General features: G+C 42.0%; 1 protein-coding gene across 1 annotated transcript in view; it reads right to left on the bottom strand.

Annotated features, from left to right (window-relative positions):
• The window catches only part of PHLPP2 (PH domain and leucine rich repeat protein phosphatase 2), a 69,142-nt gene extending 51,568 nt beyond the window's left edge, over nt 1-17,574 (bottom strand). Inside the window, exons 1-2 of the mRNA XM_053606287.1 lie at nt 17,419-17,574; nt 9,176-9,450 (exon numbers count right to left, since the gene is read on the bottom strand). Coding sequence (XP_053462262.1) covers nt 9,176-9,450; nt 17,419-17,517 — 374 coding nt within the window. The 5' untranslated portion in view covers nt 17,518-17,574. The remainder of the gene's footprint in view (nt 1-9,175; nt 9,451-17,418) is intronic.
• Nucleotides 17,575-21,671: the final 4,097 nt, after the last annotated feature.

Here is a 21,671-nt window from a genome sequence, read left to right as displayed (position 1 = left end):
GTGCCACACGTTTCGGGCACAAGACACAATTGTAAGAGGGACTTTACCTAACAAATGCGATCAGTGTAACCTGGTTTCTTGTACCCTCAATGAATCCCCAACAATAAATTAAAAAAAAAAAAAAACCATGATTCATTATCTCATGAAAAAATGAAGTTATGTAAGACAATGAAATCTCTTTCAAAAAAATAATTTTAAAAAATGTCATAATTTCACATAATGATGACATATTCAGGACCAAAAAATAATTATACCTTTTCATACTAAATCTCACTTCATTTTTCTATTTCTCTCTAGAAAACAGAGAAATGAAATCATTCTAATTCTGACATATTTTGCTCAAATTTCCTGGCCTACAAAGGCTCTGTAGATTTTGGCAACCCTTTTGGTATACTTCTGCCTAAAGAAAGTATTTTCTCTGGTGGGAGAAAAAGGAAAACTCAAGAGAACCTCAAAATCTATCATTAATTTAACATAAATACATAAATAAGTGATATTTCAAGAGTATACAAATAAGCAAAATGAGGAACTAATTCCATTTACTGATTAAACTCATGGGCTTATTTAATAGAGTAGAGTGTATGGGGGAGGGAACTCCTGCAATATGCTTACAGCTCAATTTTATGTTTCAAAGTTCCAAAAATTTAACACACTGGTAATGAGCTGTTTGTTAAATCTCTCACAAATCAAAGGAAAGGCCTGGCACAGTGGCACACGCCTGTAATCCTAACACTCTTGAGAGGCTAAGGCAGTTAGATTGCTTGAGTTCAGGAGTTGGAGACCAGGCTGAGCAAGAGTGAGACCCCATCTCTACTAAAAAAGGAAAAAACTAGCTGGGCATCCTGGCAGGTGCCTATAGGCCCAGCTACTCAGGAGGCTGAGGCAGGAGGATCTCGAGCCCAAGAGTTTGAGGTTGCTGTGAGCTATGATTCCATAGCACTCTACCCAGGGCAACAGAATGAGACTCTGTTTAAAAAAAAAAAAAAAATCAAAGAGAAATTACATATTGTAAAACAGGTATAGAAGAAAGTAATGCTGGCAAAAGAAAAGTTTTATTCAAGCCAGGCACAATGCTCATGCCTATAATCCCAGCACTTGGAAGGCTGAGGGAGGTGGATTACCTGAGCTCACGAGTTTGCGAGCAACCTGAGCAGGAGCAAGACCCTGTCTTTAAAAAATAGCTGGGCACTGTGGTGGGTGCCTGTAGTCCCAGTTACTAGGGAGGCTGAGGCATGAGAATTACTTGAGCCCAAGAATTTTTTTTTTTGAGCCCAAGAATTTGAAGTTGCTGTGAGCTAAGATGCCATGACACTCTACCGAGGGTGACCAAGTGAGACACCATCTCAAAAAAAAAAAGTTTTATTCAGCATTTGAACTACTCCTTTTGCTTTAGGGAAACAGTAAGACCAATGTCATAGTTGTTTCCTTGTTGATTAATGCTCATATTGTTGACATAACAGGGTTAATGGTAATAACACTGTCAAAAGATGAGGTTCATTTAATATTGTCATCTGGTGGATTCATGTTAATCTGGTGCGTATACTTTGTGGTTAATATTACTGTCAAAGCTGGGGTTAATGATATTATTGTCATATAAGACTACTGTAATAGTTTTGGTTTCCTTTCAATGCTTCTAAGAGGTATTATAGTCCACTTAAATTTAAATATATGTGCATATGGTAATTTCTCTCCGAACCAGGCAACAGATACAGAGATGCTATTAAAAACAGATCATACCTCTTAGCCAAGAGTAGTATCTTTCTATATTAGTTCTCCTAAATAATGCCCACAGCTAAGATACCTGGAAAAGACAACTACATTTCATTTCCCAGGAATTCTAAGTCTGGGAGGCTGAGGGGAGTGGACAGCTTGAGCTCACAGGTTCAAGAGCAGCCTAAGCAAAAAAACAGAGTGAAACCCAGTCTCTACTAAAAATAGAAAAACTGAGGCAAGAATATCACTTGAGCCCAAGAGCTGGAGGCTGCTGTGAGCTATGACACCATAGCACTCTACCCAGGGCGACAGCTTGAGACTGTCTCCAAAAAAAAAAAAAGAATTCTAGTTAATAGTGGATAATAGGTCAATGATTCAATCAATCATGCCCTGGTAATGAAACCCTGATAAAAAAAAGTCTGTACTGAAGTAGAGCTTCCTGGTTGGGGAACACTTAGATGTGCTGGGAGGGTGGCAGGTCTTGATTCCACCAGGAGAGGGCACAGAAGCTCTGCATTCAGGACCCTCCCAGCCCTCTAGCATCTCTTCAGTTGGCTGGTTCGGATTTATTCTGATTTACCTCCTTCATACTATAACTGGGATTGTAAGTGCAGTGCCTTCCAGAGTTGTGTGAACTGTTCTGGAGAATTACTGAGCCTGAGAGGGTTACAGAAACTCTCAATTTTGTAGCCAACTGGTCAGAAGTGCAGCTGGAGTCAGAAGTAAGAGCTGTCTTCCTATGGACACGCTCTTTAACACGTAGTCTGCACTAACTCTGATAGTGAATGACAAAACTGTACTGCAGTAAAGCAGATGCCGTCAGAATAACCATTAAGAAAAACACTGCCAATTAAACTACCATCAAATTTAAGACACACGCTGATTTCAGAAGTTCTAAATTTTTTCAAAGCCCTTTCAAGGCCAAGCATGGTGACTCATGCCTGTAATCCCAGCACGCTGGGAGGCTGAGGTGGGTGGATTGCTTGAGCTCAGGACTTCAGGACCAGCCTGAGCAAGAACAAGACCCTGTCTCTACCAAAAACAGAAAAACTAGCCAGGCATCATTGCAGACAACTATAGTCCCTGCTACTCAGGAGGGTGCTAGAAAATCTCTTGAGCCCAAGAGTTTAAGTTTGCTATATGCTATGCTGACACTACACCACTCTACCCAGGGCAACACAGTAAGACTGTTTAAATAAATAAAGCGTTTTCCAAATAAAATTATTTATATTCCAAGTTTGTAATGTATAATATATTCTTTTGAAATGTTAAAATGGTACAAAAAGATGAAGCACAAAATGAAAAATGCTTCTCTTCCCCACCTTAGTGGTAATCAATTCAATACGTGCCCTGAAATAGGTTTTTTAAATCCTATTTTATTTTTTATTTTATTATTTTTAAATAATATTATTATTTTTTTTTTAGAGATAGAATCTCACTTTGTTGCCTTGGTAAAGTGCTGTTACATCACAGCTCACAGCAACCTCCAGCTCTTGGGCTTAGGCAATTCTCCTGCCTCAGCCTCCCGAGGGACTACAGGCGCCCACCACATTGCCCAGCTATTTTTTTGTTACAGTTTGGCTGGGTGCGGGTTGGAACCCACCCCCTTGGTATACGGAGCCGGAGCCCTACTCACTGAGCCACAGGCACTGCCCTTCAATCCTATTTTAAATCCACTTTCATGACTTCAAAATATAGTAAACAAAACCTTAGTGACTTGCCAGAGGTCATCCAACAAGTCAGTAACAGAAAAAGAATTAGAACTAAGGATTCCAAATCTCAAGGGTGTTATTTTCTGTCATAAACATCCTAATGGTTCTCAGGTAATCTTAAGAGATAACTACCAAATACTTAGACCTCTTAGTCATTTTGATGACTAAGAATAAAAGTAAGTATATGACCATGAGCCAAAGGGCAATATATTTTATCAGACACGATCTTGTTACCACCACTTTTCAGACAGTAGGCAAAGATCACGCTAAGCTTCACTAGTGAGTCATTTAACACTTAAAACAGTTTGAAAATAAGACAGGCCGAATATTATAATGTAAGGAGCAACAGACTAGGAGAGAAGACACTTGTGTCAACCGCAGCTCTACTACCAGCCAGCTGGAGGAATATGCTGTCAACCTGAACTCTGTGGGCCAGTTTCACACTTAGGAAACAAAGGGATACTGTCTCAGAGATCCTCCCAATGGGGAAGTCCTGGTTTTGGGGGAAAGACAATTCTTAGCTAAACAGAAATGTCCCCCACACTGAAGACATTAAGCCTTGTCGGCCTTTGCCTTTTAAATGCTGGTGACTAGTCCCAGCAGTTGTGACAGCCAAAATAGCCTACCCTCACATGTATTTCCAAATGGAAAGGTGGGGAGGTATTGGGCTGGGGAGACTTGGTTTCACTAGTAAATGATCTCAACTAAAGTTCCTTCAAGTGCTAAAATTCTACAAATTAGTAATCCTTGAGTTACACTCAAGCAACAAGTCCATGACTAAAAAATGTAAAGAGAGAAGGAAGCAACATGGTGTCATTTTAGTTGCAGTAATCCCAGTTCTAGGACCGAGCCTGGGGAGTCACCTGTGAAAAATTCACGGGCAATGGTTGAGTCAACACAGCACCACTGCTGAGAGCTGACTGATCTCAAAGAACCCAAAGAGGTAATTTACTGAGTTCTTATTAAGTACATTATTTTTCTTGCAATTTGACATACAGCACATCAATCAGGAGCTTAATAGAAAGACACAATCTCAGGCCCCACCCTTGACCTACTGAATTGGAATTTGTATTTTAACAACCTCCCCAGGTGGACAGTTCAAGAAGCACTACTTCGTAAGTATTGATTTATTTAGTCTTCATTACATGTATAATTAATTCTCAGAACTCACCAATGTAAATATCATCACCTTCCATTTTACAGATTAGTGAACTGAGGTACTTTATGAAACTTGCATAGCAACTGTCAGATCCAGGATTTGAATCCACAGTGTCAACTTATAGTATATCCATAAAGTAGACTGTTCTATACCTATTAAAACTAGTATCTAAAGAATTTTTAATGGCATGATAAAATTAAGATGAACCATTAAGTGAAGTAAGTAGACTATAAAGCTGAATATATGGTATGAGCTCAAAAATGTAATTAGTAAACAGTATGTGTGACTGAAAAAGATCTAAGACAAAAGATGGTACTGTCAATATTTAGGTTAGGAGGATGGTATCTGGTATCAGAATGCCAGGCTTCAAACTCCACCTCTCATGCTTAAATAGCTGACTGCTCTTAGGTGAGACGCTTAACATGCTTAACCCTCTGACACCTAGTTTTTCTCATTTATAAAATGGAGACAGTATTTACCTCACAGGATTGTTGTCAAGCTTAAATGAGGTAATCTACATAAAGCATAAACATTAAAGATTGTTATTCCTCTTTATACCTTTTCATTTTCCAAAATTTCTTCAGTGACCAGCAAAACAATAATGCCTTAACGTTATCACGTTATCTTACCAAGGGGTATTACAAGGAAAGTACCTACTCCTCGCATTAGATAATTTAAGACTGAAGTTAAGCAATTGACAGCTGAGTAAGATCTTGATCTAAAAAAGATCTTGAAAGAAGCACAATTAAACAGTTAAACTCAGTAAAGGACACTGCGGTGCCAGTCCCTCTCAGAGAGGGCTGTTACACAGATCGAAGTCCATCATCTATCTTGAATGAGTCAGACATTCCAGCTACCTGGCAGTCTCTGCCTGACCTTCAGTAGGTTACTGAATTTCTTTCAAAGCCTCAGTTTTCCTCATCGGAAAAGAATGAAAATTACTTCCCTTGGAATTACTGTGAGACTTAATGAGAAAATGTGCATAAAGCACTAAGCACACTGACCAGCACAAGAAAGCACTTAATGTTAGCTGAAGCTGTCACCACCATCCCTAACTGGGTAAGAGATTTGAGTTTGAGGGGGGGTTTGTGTTTTTTGTTTTTTATATGGAAACTCACTCTGTTGCCCAGTGCAAGTGGCTTCATTAGGCTCACAGCAACCTCAAACTCCTGGTCTCAAGCAATCTTCCTGCCTCAGCCTCCCGAGTAGCTGGGACTCCAGGGGTGTGGCCACAATGCCTGGTTAATTTTTTTTTTTTTTTTTGCAGTTTTTGACCGGGGGCTGGGTTTGACCCGGGTATATGGAGCTGGAGCCCTACTCCTAGAGCCACAGGCACCGCCCACCTGGCTAATTTTTTCTATTTTTGGTAGAGACCAGGTCTTTCTCCCGGCTGGTCTTGAACTTCTAACCTCCTATGATCCTCCCCCACCTTGACCTCTCAGTGCTAGGATATTCATCCTTTCAAACCACAGTTTGTGTTTTCACTATTTTCTAATCAATTATTTCATCAAAGAACTATTTCATTACAAATGATCACAGCTACAGGACTAAAAAGAGACAACTCCCTCACTTCAAGTACAGTGTAGATTCACATAAATAAATAAACTATGCCACTTACTAATTACACAACTAGTAGTAACAAGCCAATTCCAGTGGGGTTTTCTCCACATTTCTGTTATCTTTGTAAACATAAACATTACTATCCAAATGAGTAAGTCAGATGCTTAAATAAGTGAACTCAATCACTACCAGCCACAATCTAGGTCAAGGCTTTCCGCCTGATAAAATTAGATCAGAATCAGTGTTAAGATTTAGAAAAGCCTAAGGATCACCCAGTCTGATCCTTTTGTTTCACAAATGGATTTAGGAAATGTAGTTAACTGATGAACAAAGAAAACATTCAAATGATCGTCTACTTTTTCAGGAATTAATACAAATCCTACAAGGAAGACATAGGAGACCTCAGTTTCCACTTCCAAAATGACATCAAGTTTTAGCTTAGCAAAAGGTGTTACTATTATCACCACACTTTTAGGTGTAAGTGGGAACTTCCTTTCTCACTCCGCACAGTATGAAACCCAAAGCTTTAAATTCTGTTTCAGGATATTTCTTTGTTACAGAAAATGAGGACTGGTCAGACATTTAAAGTGTTCCTATTTGACATCTAATTCAAAGAATGAGTAAAGCCCAAATTTTCGAGTTCATATGAAAAAAATATCAAAAACAGACAAACAAAAAAACCCAAAGAGTTCATATACTATAAGGCTACTATAGGAATATTTTCTTCATGTTTATATAAAAAATTTTCAAGATACAAATAGCTTTTAAACTTATGAAAAATATGGTCAACTTATACTCATTAAGATAAATGAGAATTAAAACAACTAAATAAAATTCACACCAGATTTGCAAAACCCTAAGTCAACAAAGCTTGGAAAAAGATTTACCCTTAGAATACTGATCTCAAGATTCTCTAATTTAAAAACTATCAACAGTCATTTCTGTTTGCAGGCAAGTACGTGCTCACACATGCATATATGTCTATATTTATATATAAAATTTAATGCTAACATGTTTTGGAGAAAGTGAAGAAGTAAACATACTTTATACATATACACACATATATATAAATACACACACATTTCTTTTTTTCTCTTTTTAGAGCCAGAGTCTAAGTCTGTCACCCAGAGTGGAATTCAGTGGTACAATCATAACTTACTGCAGGCTTGGTGCCAGCAGCTCAGTGAGTAGGGCGCCAGCCACATACACTGAGCCTAGCCCGGGCCTACTAAACAACAATGACAACTGCAACAACTCCAACCAAAAATAGCCGGGCATTGTGCTGGGCACCTATAGTCCTAGCTACTTGGGAGGCTGAGGCAAGAGAATCGCTTAAGCTCAAGAGTTGGAGGTTGCTGTGAGCTGTGACGTCATAGCACTCTACCTAGGGTGACATAGTGAGACTCTGTCTCAAAAACAAACAAAAGAAAAAAAAATCCAACTTACTGCAGCCTTGAATTCCTAGGCTCAAGCAATCTTCCCACCTCAGCCTTCTTGGGACTACAGTATGCTAGGACTACAGGTATGCACCAGACCTCTTAATTTTTTGTAGAGATGAGGTCTCACTATGTTGCCCAGGTTGGTCTGGAACTCCTGGACTCAAGTGATCCTCTCCCTTGGCCTCACAAAGTGTAGGGATTACAGGTGTGAGCTACCACATCCAGCCCTACTTTTATATTTTTGATGAAAATATAACTCCTTTAAAGAGAAATCTTATAATTATTTGTCAAAATCATAAATGCTTATATCCTTTGACCCAGCAAATTCCACTTCTAAAAGTTTATCATGTAGATAGTTGCCCACATATGAAAGACATCAAAGGTACAAGGATATTCACTGCAGCACTGCTTATAGTGCTAAAAAACTGGTAACAACTAGATTGCTCATTAATAGACTGCCTACAATTATGATAGACTCATAAAATGGAATATGACTACAGCCATTAAATGACAATTATATAAATATTAACATGAAAAGATCTCTACAAGGTACTAAGTCAACAACGTGTGCGCTACTGCACCATTACTTTAAAAATGCTTTTTAAAATATATTTAAAAAGCTTATATGCTTACAATTGCACAGAATATTGCTAGGATGCCTAAGAAACTGATAATAATAACTATCTTCATGAAAAGGCCTGGGTAATTCAGCCTTAAAGATAGAGATTTTAAAGCCTTTGTATGTACCTGGACGGATTTGGAGAACGTCCTCTTAAGTATCACAAGGATAGAAAATCAAGTATCCGGGGCGGCGCCTGGGGCTCAGTGAGTAGGGCACCGGCCCCATATGCCGAGGGTGGCGGGTTCAAACCCAGCCCTGGCCAAACTGCAACAAAAAAATAGCCGGGCGCTGTGGCGGGCACCTGTAGTCCCAGCTACTCAGGAGGCTGAGACAAGAGAATCACGTAAGCCCAAGAGTTAAAGGTTGCTGTGAGCCATGTGACGCCACGGCACTCTACCCGAGGGCGGTACAGCGAGACTCTGTCTCTACAAAAAAAAAAAGAAAATCAAGTATCCGATATTCTCAATACTAGTATGAAACCAGTAGATGAACAATTACCCACACAAGAGAAAAACACAATTAAATTCAAGCAGGGGGGAGAAGGTAAGTTCTCACTTAACATGTGCAATGTAGTGGTATGTGGCACAGTTCCTGGGTGAACAGTTCACCTACAACCTGGACTTTACCTAACAAACACAAACAATGTAACCTAATCATTTATACCCTTATATTAATCTGAAATTTTTAAAAAAAAGAAAAGAAAGGTCTGGGTAGTAGGGAATGGTGGAAAGAAAAGAATCTCTCATTTAAATATCTGACCTGTGGTATATTCACAATGAAAGAACTCTCAAATATTCCTTTGCCAAGAGTTTTCAAAGTCAACATTTCAAGGACAAATCTTTTTTCAAGCCTAATGACTCCATAATCAACAGCAGGTCCAGCACAATTAAAATCCTAAAGTTCACTTCTAACCAGAAACACGTATTACTTATATTGCACTAGAATTCAAATGGTAAAACTCAGATCTCACCTGACCAGGTCTCCATGGAGCTGTAAATACAGACTTTCTCTGCCTTCTCCAGCACATATTTCTGATGCTGGTGTCTCTACTGTGCAAAGGACAAGATGCAAGTCAGAGGAGGAAGAAGAGGAGGACGAGGTGGTTGGTGTGGCAGTGGTAGTGTCTGCTCCATAAAGGTAAACACAGCCTCTCTTCACATCTTCTCGCAGCCAGTCTCTTTCTCGAGAACCAAACCTACTCCTCCTATTCAAACAATTTCTGCTTCCATTGCGTTTCATATTTCTCTAAAAAATATCAAGAAAAAGAAATCATTAGTTGGAACATCTGACTGAATTAGACGTGTTCGGTTCTCACCCCACCTCTTTCATTTCACCCCACTGTGCTGAAGCACCTCCTCCTCTTGAGGAGCATTTCACCTCCATCAAGCCCATTTTTGACCTGGAAAAACTTAATTTTCTTCATTGCAAGCTTTTGTGTCTCCATCCATCAACTTCTCTGACTCTCCTTTATGTCTTCAGAAAAGTCTCATGAATAACAAAACACCTAAGTACCTACAACCCAACTTTCACAAATTTTATCATTTTGCCACATTTAGTTCAGATCATTATTCCTAAAAAGAATATTTAACGATTTATTCCTACATGCACAGCTGAAGCTATGTGGCACACCACCACAAACCCATCCATCCCCTTCCTTTCTCCCCAGAAAAAAGCTCACTATTTAGTATTTATCTTTCCATGCATTTTTAATGCATTTTCCATATATGGACGTAGCTATAAACTATATATAATAGTCTCACCTAATTTAAAATTTTATCTAAACTTTAACATACTTATATTTGCATTTTATGTGGTTCAAAATTGGCTTAGAGATATATCTATGTTAATACACCAAATTTGTTCACTTGAATAATATCCCATTATATGAACACACTTGCACTTTATTCATTCTCCTGTAATGGCATTTAGTTTGTTTCCAATTTTTTACTGCTGGAAACAATGCTGCAGTAAATTTTTGTGCATGCCTCTTTATGCAAATTTGTATGTTTCCCTAGGGTCCTAAACTTCTACCTAATATCCCAAATACCACAAGTATCAAGATAATATTGCACAAATATTATTTCCATTTCTGTCATGTTTCAAAAATTGACTGTTCCATCTGATAACTTAGGTATGTGAAGTTCATATATTATGAAGTCAAATTATCTCAAAGCGAAAACAATTGCTACAGCCAATATAAGAAGTTTCTAAAGATCAACATCTGCCTGATCTATTTTTATAACAGGCTATTTCTGTTCTTTTTAATAAAAAAGAAATTTCCACTGACCTATCTCTCCAGCTTCATCCCCCACTGCCTTCCACTCTGTGTCCCAACTACTTGTAGCCCTCCCCAAACACCCACTATTCCACAATTCTGAGACCTGTCTGAAATGTCCTTCTCCATCTTCTTCACGTGACAAGTATTCTGCAAAACTCTACTCAGGCAATACCCTCTCTATGGAGCTGCCCATATGCCCATCTCCATTCTCTCCTTCCCACCTAGAGAGAACTAATGACTCCATTCTCTCCTCAGCAGAACTTCTTCTTCACCTTGAGTATATTTCTAATACTCCATGTATGACAATGGGTTTTATTTATTTATTTGATATTTCTTCCTCTCTTCTCCACTGAGAACCCATTATAGTATCTTTGTTTTGTTTTGTTTTGTTTTGTTTTTTGAGACACTCTGTCACCCTGGGTAGAGTGCTATGGCACCACAGCTCACAGCAACCTCAAACTCCTGGGCTCAAGCAATCCTCTTGCTTCAGCCTCCCAAGTAGTTGGGACTACAGGTACCTTGCCACAACGCCTGGCTAGTTTTTTCTATTTTAGAGAAAAAAAAAAAGAGACAGCGTCTCACTCTTGTTGAGGCTAGTGTCTGAACTCCTGAGCTCAACCAATCCACCCATCTTGGATTGGAGACAGGGTCTCCCAGAGTGCTAGGATTACAGGTATGAGCCACTGTGCCCAGCCTCCATTATACAGCATGGCCATAAAGTTCCTGTTTAAAATAGTTGGCTATTTTACATTGCACAAGAACTTTATGGACGCCCTGTAGTATCTTAGCACCTGGGTGGCACACAGACATTTGTAGAATTTAGCTGACATCACAGAAATTTATTCCCAGTCTGTACTTAAACACAAGTAGCTCTGGCAAGAAGTTAAACAAACTTGGGGGGAAAAAATCTTCATTTCTATAGAGAATCCTACATCTTTGTATCAATTGCAAAAAGAAAGGAAATAAATACTTTCTCTAGCATTCCTCATTGGAAAACAGAAACATCTACAAATAAAGCAAACATTACTTTTCTATCATAATTACTGGGGGTAATTAGAGCACTTAAATTTCTAAAGATAGCAAAAAAAGGGAAAAGTTCACTAGTATTTATCTCCATGTGAGAGGGGGAAAGAAAAGACTGAGAATGGCTTCACTGTTCAAATTTAAGGTAATTCAGATAAACTGATCATTTTGTACATCTTGGGGATTTAGGTTTCGTTATTCAAAACCACGAGGGTTCAAGAATGGTGGCTCACACTTATAATCATAATGCATTAGAAGGCCCAGGCGGGAGCAAGTTTGAGACCAACCTGGGCAACATACTGAGTCCCTATTCTACAAAAAAATTTTAAAAATTAGCCAGTGTGGTGGTACAGGCCATAGTCCCAGCTACTAAACTCAGGAGGCAGAAGGAAGGGGGATCACTTAAGCCCAGGAGTTCAAGGTTAAGTAAGCTATGATCATGCCACCGTACTCAAGCCTGGACAACAGGACCCTGTCTCCAAACAAAACAAACCATGAGGACATAAGGGTTATTATTGATTCTAACTTTAAAGAAGTAGGATAACTCTTGCTACAAGCGGAAATGAAGTCTCTCTTTTCTCAAGTGCATTTTCTCAAAGCTGAACACCTCAGAATTAAAAGGCTTCCAAATGCTTATTGCATAAACACAGGGATCACCATATTTGTACTACTAAATAATTGTATTCCTTATTTGTTTAACCTTTGGTAAAGATTAATTGGTCCATCGGAAAACAACATTGTACGTAATATGGTAATATTTATATAAAGAAGTTCTGGGGCAGCACCTATGGCTCAGTGAGTAGGGCGCCAGCCCCATATACAGAGGGTGGCAGGTTCGAACCCAGCTCCAGACAAACTGCAACAAAAAAATAGCCAGGCGTTGTGGCAGGCACCTGTAGTCCCAGCTACTCGGGAGGCTGAGGCAAGAGAATCACCTAAGCCCAAGAGCTGGAGGTTGCTGTGAGCTGTGATGCCACGGCACTCTACCAAAGGTGACAAAGTGAGACTTAGTCTCTTAAAAAAAAAAAAAAAAAACGGAAGTTCTGCATTCTGCACTCAGTGAAAAGAAAAGAACACTCTTCCACCCAACCATCAAAAGGCTGCTTTTTACTTTCTGAGGTCAAATAATGGCCCACTGACCTTCTCAATATTAGAAAAAGTCAAGAAAGATGCCAGAAAGTATTATATTAGCTCATATATGATTTTTCCTCCATGAGAGTTTTTAACAGTCACTTTTAGTACATATACATTTCCTTTAAGATTATAAATTTCTTTAAGAAACTTTGTATTATCAAAACATATATGTTGGCTCGCCACTGTCGCAAAAAAAATAAATATATATATATGTTCTTGTCACCTTTTACTTCAAAGGAACTATCTCTTGTCTATCTAATACACTCCATCCTATGAAAATAAACTGCTGAATTAGAACTTTAGTAAATATCATTCTCTTAGACCTGATCAATGGCATTTAAAAGCCTCATAGCAACAATCTAAATGGACTGTTTAGCTATTACTAGCCACTACTGAATTACCTAGTGTTTCCTTCTGCTCAAGAATGTCTTGCTCCACTGCCTAACACATCATATAACTCGTAGTAAGCCTTCTTAGCAGCCAGTACTGTTAATGACACTGTCCTCTGAGCTGCTTTCAGCTTTTAAAAATCACCATTCTGCTGGAATTGCAAGATAGAGAAAACTTTATATTCTCCCTTACTCTTACATAAAAACAGTTATCACCAATTTATCTAAAAGGAAACACTACAGTCACCTCCCACATCAAACAACTATACATATAGAGAGCATATTTAAGATTTAAAGGTCTTTCTAGAAAGCAAAAGTCTTCAGATTAAACCATGAATTAAGTATCCACTGTTTCAGTTCCACTCTTTTCACTCTCTAAAAATAAAGATACTCCGTGAGGGCTATGTTCAGTTCAAAGGTGATAAACCATCAAACATTCGCATATCAATCGTAACTAAGATACACATGGTAAAAACAGAGTCTGGTAAAGTAGCTCTCCATATTTATTTCTATTGAAATGTGAAATACTCCTATAGATATATTTCTACATTTGAAACTTTAAAACAATACAGGCTCATCTCTTGGAATATATGTTATGAAATATTTCCAAAGGAGTGGGAGAGGAATATTTCAGTTCATTAAAATTTTTCTGAAATTGACTGTTTAAAAAAACCACATAGACGTATTTTGATTAACATTATTCTTGAAATAAATAAATCTCATATTACTAGCTGACAACACTAGTTGTAACTCCGTATCTTTTAGACTGACTAAAAAAAAACAACCATAATCCCCAAATGGTAGGAAACATCTGGAAAATGTATAACTTATGTTTCAACAATTTCTTAAATAAATCTGGAGGAATATTCTGAATGAATTTTCCAATACCTTACACAAATGGACCTATATCTAGTCTGGCTAAGTTACATGGCTTAGTTATATTAACCTTTTTATGAAGTCAACAGTGATGTTCAGGATTTGTTATTAAGCATAAGAGAGTTACAAAAAATAATGAAGTCTTTTTTGAAGTTATCTTCAAAGAAAAATGTGTGAGAGATCATGACTTTCTTCCCAATTCAGAACATCTTCAACTATCTTTTCCAGTTTCCCTTGGCACAAAACTCAACCACTCTACTATAAGAGAACTTCTGTATGTGGAACAGAGCACCTATTCTCCATAACAGATACCAGTTATGTGCAAGGATTATTTAAAGGGCTGACCATATGCAATAAAGCAAGGAATGCAAAGGCCTGTGAGGACTATCAGCCTCCCACTGCATCAGCTCAGCACCTGTAATCACCTCCTTTCTATTTTTTTTTTTTTTTTTTTTTTTGTAGAGACAGAGTCTCACTTTACTGCCCTTGGTAGAGTGCCATGACGTCACAGGACTCACAGCAAACTCTAGCTCTTGGGCTTACATGATTCTCTTGTCTCAGCCTCCCGAGCAGCTGGGACTACAGGCGCCCGCCACAACGCCCGGCTATTTTTTAGTTGCAGTTTGGCCAGGGCTCGGTTTGAACCCACCATCCTCGGTATATGGGGCCGGCGCCCTACTCACTGAGCCACAGGTGCCGCCCGGTTAACTCCTTTCTAATGGACCTTAGTTTGGAACCCGTGGTAGGTTGTCTCCAATAAAGCTTCTTGGCTTTTTGGCTAAGATCAAGTGTCCAAAAAAGGTCCTCACTTCTCAACTCCTTTCCTCTTAGAAGAAAGCCAAAGTAGAATTTAAGGCAGTGGTTCTCAACCTGTGGGTCGTGATCGCTTTGTAACAATTAAAATACATTGAGGCATTAGGAAGATTGAGAACCACTGACTTAAGGCATTACCACTCTCTCAGATCTGCCAGTTCCTGATAAGCCAGGCCAGTTGATGTCTGTTTTCACTCATTCAAAATTTACATTCTTGGGTGGCACCCATAGCTCAGTGGGTAGAGGGAACCCAGGCTGGCGGGTTCGAACCTGGCCAGGGCCAGATAAACAAGCATGACAACTGCAACAAAAAAATAGCTGGGCATTGTGGCAGGTGCCGGTAGTCCCAGCTACTCGGGAGGCTGAGGCAAGAGAATCGCTTAAGCCCAAGAGTTGGAGGTTGCTGTGAGCTGTGACACCACAGGGTTCTTCAGAGGCCAACACAGTGAGACTCTCTCAAAATTTACATTCTTGTGACTACATAAGTTTTGTTTTTTTTTTAGACAGAGCCTCAAGTTGTCACCCTGGGTAGAGTGCCGGGGCATCACAGCTCACAGCAACCTCCAACTCCTGGGCTCAAGCGATTCTCCTGCCTCCGCCTCCCAAGTAGCTGGGACTATAGGTGCCCGCCTCAAGGCCCAGCTGGACTATATCATTTTTAAATTAATGTCTAAAAGCCTTTGGGTTAAAAATAAAATAAAATAAAAAAATAAATAAAAGCCTTTGGGTTACTAATTATACTTACAATTTATATAGTTCAATAAGTTTAAGCAAAAGTCAGAGGTAAACCATGAAGCTATCTCTTTCTCTGTATTAAGAATAAAAAGCGGGGCCTGGCAACGTGGCTCACACCTGTAATCCTAACACTCTGGGAGGCTGAGGCAGGTGGACGGCTTGAGCTCACTAGTTCAAGACCAGTCTAAGCAAAAGCAAGACCCCATCTCTACTAAAAATAGAAAAACTGAGGCAAGGGCGGCGCCTGTGGTTCAGTGAGTAGGGCGCCGGCCCCATATGCCGAGGGTGGCGGGTTCAAACCCAGCCCCCGGCCAAACTGCAACCAGAAAATAGCCGGGCGTTGTGGCGGGCGCCTGTGGTCCCAGCTACTCCGGAGGCTGAGGCAAGAGAATCGCGTAAGCCCGAGAGTTGGAGGTTGCTGTGAGCCGTGTGACGCCACGGCACTCTACCGGAGGGCGGTACAGTGAGACTCTGTCTCTACAAAAAAAAAAAAAAAAAAAAAAAAACTGAGGCAAGAGGATGGCTTGAGCCCTAGTAGGAGGTTGCCGTGAGCTATGACGCATGGCACTCTACCCAGGACGACAGCTTGAGACTCTGTCTCAAAAAATAATAATAATAAAAAGTGGTAGCGGAAAAAACTCTTTAATATTTTGCATAGTTCTACTTTATGTTGTTGCATGAATCACCAAATTATTCAAATCTATTACTGTTTTGGATGTCCCTATCTCTGTGATATCCTTACTAATAATCTTAATAACATACAACTATTGCTCAACCTCAATCCTAATGAACTATTACCATGCATTTAACATTATGTATTTCTATTGTTTTTTAAAGTATTTTTGAAGCACATCAGATCTAATCGTTTTTCCCCTCTCTTCCTTTTCCCTGTTAAGTTTTAAATCCTGCCCATTCCTCTTCTAGAACTCTAGAAGGAATTCCATTCCACCTCCGGAAGGACACCTAGTTTACATATTTGACCTACAGAAAAATTTCTCTGCAACTATTTCAAACGCGGAGTAGAAAACTCCACCCAGTTAGCCTCCCACAATCCCTCCCTTCAACCATTCTGAAAGTCCCCTCCCCACCTTGTGCATTCCTGTGCATTTAAACTTCTTGTCATCACCTTCGAGGCTCCACTTCCCCCCTCGCCTGTATCTGTTTTCTTATCCTCCCATTCCTCCGATTCCTGCCTCAAAGCCCCGCTAGCTGCCTGTTGCATAACGGCTCCCCCGTTACCGTCTCCCGGGATTGCCGGCCCCGCTCCCGCCGGCAGGAATGCCCCTTTTTGCCCAGCCCCTCCCTTCTGCAACACGCCCTGCGAGTCCCGGAGATGAAGCTCCTCCGGGGATTCTCTCTGCAGGCGAGACAGGTCGTCCTTCTCGGCCGGCGACTCGGAGCGGGCCGCCGGTTCGTAAGTTGGGTGTAAGCCCCCAGGGCAGAGCGCGCCCGCTCCAACGGCGCAGCCCCCAGCACCCCGCAGCACCGGCCAATCACCGCCGCCATCCTCCCGCTGGGGTGATGTCTTCAGGTGTCCGGGAAGAAAGCCCTGCGTACTTCCAGCCCCGCTCCCAGGCTAGCGGCAGGCGCCCCTTGGAGGCCCTCGGAGCCGGCCGCCGGGCCCCAAGCGCGGCGGAGGGAGGCATGGGCGGGTTCCCGGGGCTGCGAGGGAGCGGGTGGGCGGCGGCGGCCAGCGGCCCAAAGGCGTGGGCCTGTGAGGCTGGTGGCGCGCGGCCAGGGATGGGCAGCGGTGGGGACGGCGGCGGCCTAGACGCGGAGGCCTCGGCGGGGGCCCAAGGGCGCCCCCGGGTCGACCGTGCGGCCGCTGAGCCGCGAAGCCAACTGACTGACGCCGGGCTAGGGTCGCCCGCAACATCGGCCACTGCGCGGGGGGGGGCGGGGGCGGCGGCAGCCTGGGCCCTCTCTCACCCACTGCTCAGCCCACCCGTTCGCTCCCCTCCTCACCTTCAGAACCCGGATCCCTCCAGGCTGGCGGCTCGCGGGCGCTTCGGGTGGCTCCGTGGGCTCCAGCGGGCCCGCGGGCCCGGGCTCCACCTCTCCCATCGGCGGCGGAGGCTGCACAGGGACGCCTGGTCGGCGCGACGGCGCGCGGAGCCTCGGCGGCGCGCGTGAGCAACGGCGGTCCCGCCCCCGCAGCCGCAGGTCCCGCCCCTCGGCCCCGCCCCCCGTAGCCCCCGCGGACCTGCGTAGCTGCGGACGCCGCGGACCCCGGGCGCTGCTGAGCCGCATCTCCCTGGCCGGCTGGAGGCCAAGGACCCGGCAGAGGAACTTGGCGCCGCCTCAGGGCGTGGGGCCTCCGCTGCTCGCCGCCGTACGTTTGGAGAACTGGGGTGTAGGGAGGGTTATTTGCCGTTATCCCTGCCCTCGAAGTCCCGCAGCAGGAAGGGGCAGTTGGGGCCTGTCAACTGTGACAGGACGCTGCCCTCCACAAGCCGAAAGGAGCTTTTGGAACTTCCCTCTCCAGCACGCTTTCCTCTTTCTAATAATATTTCAGAACTCGCCTGTCCGCCTCAAAGCCGTTGAACTATTGAGAATACTCACCTTAGTAAGGCCCTTTCTCATCCTTATTAGAAGTGCGTGCTCGTGACCTTAGGCAAATTCAACCAAACCTCGGGCAAAACGTCAGCTCACCTCCCAGCCATATTTTAATTGTTTTCTCCTCGGGTAGCAAAGTGATCAGAATACTATTTTCGTCCTGGAACTTGTACTATAGTAAAATGGTCTGTGAGCCATTTTGTTATTTGCAACACGGATTCAGAACAGCTCTTAAAAGTTAACTTTTTTTTTAAGTTCTTGCAGTGATGGTAGTTTTGTGGCCAGTGGGCCAAATTTGGAGACAGCCTGATTCCAGATCTCAACTCTACCCCTTATTAGGCCTGTCCCCTTGTGCAAGCTACTTAATCTAAGGCTTTGGTACTTAAACTGTGAGGTACAGATTAATATCTAATAGGTATTAAGAAAATATAGTGAGCCAGGTGCAGTGGCTCACACCTGTAATCCTAGCACTCTGGGAGGCAGAGGCCAATGGATCACCTGAGCTAAGGAGTTTGAGACCAGCCTGAGCAAGAGCTGGTCTAAAAGCAGCCTAAAAACAGAAAAACTAGCCGAGCATTGTGGCAGTGCCTATAGTCCCAGCTAGTGGGGAGGCCGAAACAAAAGGATCGCTTAAGCCCAAGAGTTTGAGGTTGCTGTTAACTATGACTTCAAGGCACTCTACCAAGGGCAACAGAGCAAGACTGTCAAAACAAAAAGGAAGAAAATATGGGCGGCGCCTGTGGCTCAGTCGGTAGGGCGCCGGCCCCATACCCCGAGGGTGGCGGGTTCGAGCCCAGCCCCGGCCAAACTGCAACCAAAAAATAGCCGGGCGTTGTGGCGGGTGCCTGTAGTCCCAGCTGCTCGGGAGGCTGAGGCAAGAGAATCGCTTAAGCCCAGGAGTTGGAGATTGCTGTGAGCTGTGTGAGGCCACGGCACTCTACCGAGGGCCATAAAGTGAGACTCTGTCTCTACAAAAAAAAAAAAAAAAGGAAGAAAATATAGTGAATAATCCATACAAAGTGACTGACATACAGTATGGATTCATAGTAGCCACTATATTCTAAAATTTTTAATTTAATACTCATTTCTCAAAAAATACTGTCCTTGTTCATTCCTCCTAAATTTTTCTAGGAAGTTTTCCAGACTTCTAGATTTTAGGCCTTCCCGTTTAACACAGGTGTTGAGTCTTCAAGCAACTTGTCAACAAAAGAATCATTTTTTTGACTTGAAGAACTGGTAAAGATAGTATCATCCATTATCTATTGCTTTAGCTTACCTAGTCTAGACCCCAACTGCATGTCCACGTCTAAATACATGTATTAATCGTGGGCTTAGAACAAGAAAGTTTGAAATCTAGAAGGGCAATCTGTGTCCATCTCTGAGATGTATCTATTTGGAGATATTTTAAATGTCAAAATAAAATTTGGCTCTTGAAGCCAGGCACCAGGGAAGCTGAGGTGGGAGGATCACTTGAGTCCAAGTTTGATGTTTCAGTGAGCTGTGATGTCACCACTGTACTCTAGCTCCAGGAATAGAGCAAGACTCCCACCCAAAAACAAAATTCCAGTCTCCAGTAATCTTCATTTCTTAGCCTCATCTTTTTTTTGAGACAGAGTCTCACTATGTCACCCTTGGTAGAGTGCCTTGGCAGCACAGCTTGTAGCAACCTCCAACTCCTGGGCTCAAACGATTCTCTTGCTTCAGCCGATCAAATAGCTGGGACTACAGGTGCCCGCCACAATGCCCAGCTATTTTTTGTTGCAGTTGTCATTGTTGTTTTAGCTGGCTCAGGCTGGGTTTGAACCCGCCAGCCTTGGTGTTTGTGGCCAGCACACTACCCACTGAGCTACGAGTGCCGCCCTCTTAGCCTCATCTTAATGCATGAAATACAATTTGCCTCTTGAGTCCTTTTTTTTTTTTTTTTTGGCCAGGGCTGGGTTTGAACCTGCCACCTCTGGCATATGGGGCCAGCACCCTACACCTTTGAACCACAGGCGCTGCCCTGCCTCTGAGTCTTGTTTAAGGTGAAAAAAGTGCTTAGGCTGTCCACTTCCTGGGCTTTTCTTCCACTTTGATATCATTTTTAAGAACACTACTCAAACCAGGCATGGTGGGTCATACCTATAATCCCAGCATTTTGGGAGGCCAAGGCAGGATCACTTGAACCCAGGAATTTAAGCCCAGTCTGAGCAATATAGTGAGACCCTGTCTCTACAAAGTAAAAATTAAAAGAAAATCTCAAAGTAGTTGGATTCCCATTTCAGTGCTAACTGGGTAATGTCTTCCAGTAAGAACACTGGTATAAAGGCGGTGCCTGTGGCTCAAAGGAGTAGGGCACCGGCCCCATATACCGGAGGTGATGGGTTCAAATCCAGCCCTGGTCAAAACTTGCAAAAAAGAAAAAAAAAAGGAACACTGGTATATAAGGGCCAGGCACCAATATGGAGACAGAAGTGGACTTAATCGGGAGCAGACAAGCAATGATAAGGAAAAAAAATGTGGTTCAGAATAAGTTTTTCTAAAAGCCTGTTTGAGACAGGGTCTTGCTCTATCACCAAGGCTGGAATCCAGTGGTATCATCATAGCTCAGCAGGCTCAGGCAGTGCTCCTGCCTCAGCCTCCCCAGGAGCTGGGACTACAGGCACGTACCACAATCTCAGCTAATTCTTCTACTTTTTATATAGGTGGGATCTCAGTCTTGCTCGGGCTAAAAACCCCATTTCTTGAGCTATTACATACTATCTTTCCAGAGTTCATGAATAGATACTCTTTATTGACCAATAACCCAAAATGGAAAAGATCTTGATCTAGAACCGAAGTTGGAGTCCATGCTGGTGAACTGCAGATAGATGGTTTTTTTAATTAATGAGATAGTGGACTAAGGCATCAATTCAGAATAGAAGCATATACTAGAAGTTATTTAAGTACTACTTCTTCATATTGGTTAAGGGTAGTACCTTTTTCAAGAGGAGAAGGGGAGCCACTAGCCCAAATGTGTTTCAGGGGATAATTTATGATGCAGATACCTTTAATGGTCCCTGTAACTTAAGATCTGATTCAGTAGTGACAACCAGTTGATTGAGTTTTCAAATTATATACTGTCATTAACACTGTATACTTTGTTTCAAAGGTCATGTATTCATGCTCTTCCCCAGTTCAAGGCAGCATGCATTATGTATGCCAAGGGTTATGTAACTACAATTTCTGGAAATGGTAAACAGCTGAGACTAACCCTAAAAATAAATTCCTCTGGGATTTTTTTGTGTAAAAATCCATCTGCCCTCACTGCAGGTTCATCATTACAAAAATCACTGGATCAAGCCAAGAGGCAGAGAAGTCATTACAATCTCTCCTTTCTATATCCTTCCTATAGCAGCTGGGCATACCCTCTCCACCTCCCTACAATGTGTATTTATTCTCTCTCTCTCTCTCTCCATGCCAGGAGCTTTTCCAGATCTTCACTACAAAATGGGAAGAAAGTCTGGAGAAGGAAAGCCAAGTCTATCAGACTTTGATAGAGGAATGATAAAAGACATATTTATTTATATCCAGTTCTTAGTCCTTCAATGATCCACAAGCATCTTTAAGCCTAAATCTGTTTTCATTCTGCCAGGTTGAGCAGATTTGGATATTCCTATTTAGGTTCCAAATAAATAGGCAGT

Source organism: Nycticebus coucang, chromosome 2, assembly GCF_027406575.1.
Source record: "Nycticebus coucang isolate mNycCou1 chromosome 2, mNycCou1.pri, whole genome shotgun sequence".
Lineage (NCBI taxonomy): Eukaryota > Metazoa > Chordata > Mammalia > Primates > Lorisidae > Nycticebus > Nycticebus coucang.
The sequence above is the reverse complement of the archived record's forward strand: the minus strand, read 5'-3'. Positions and strand labels throughout refer to the sequence as shown.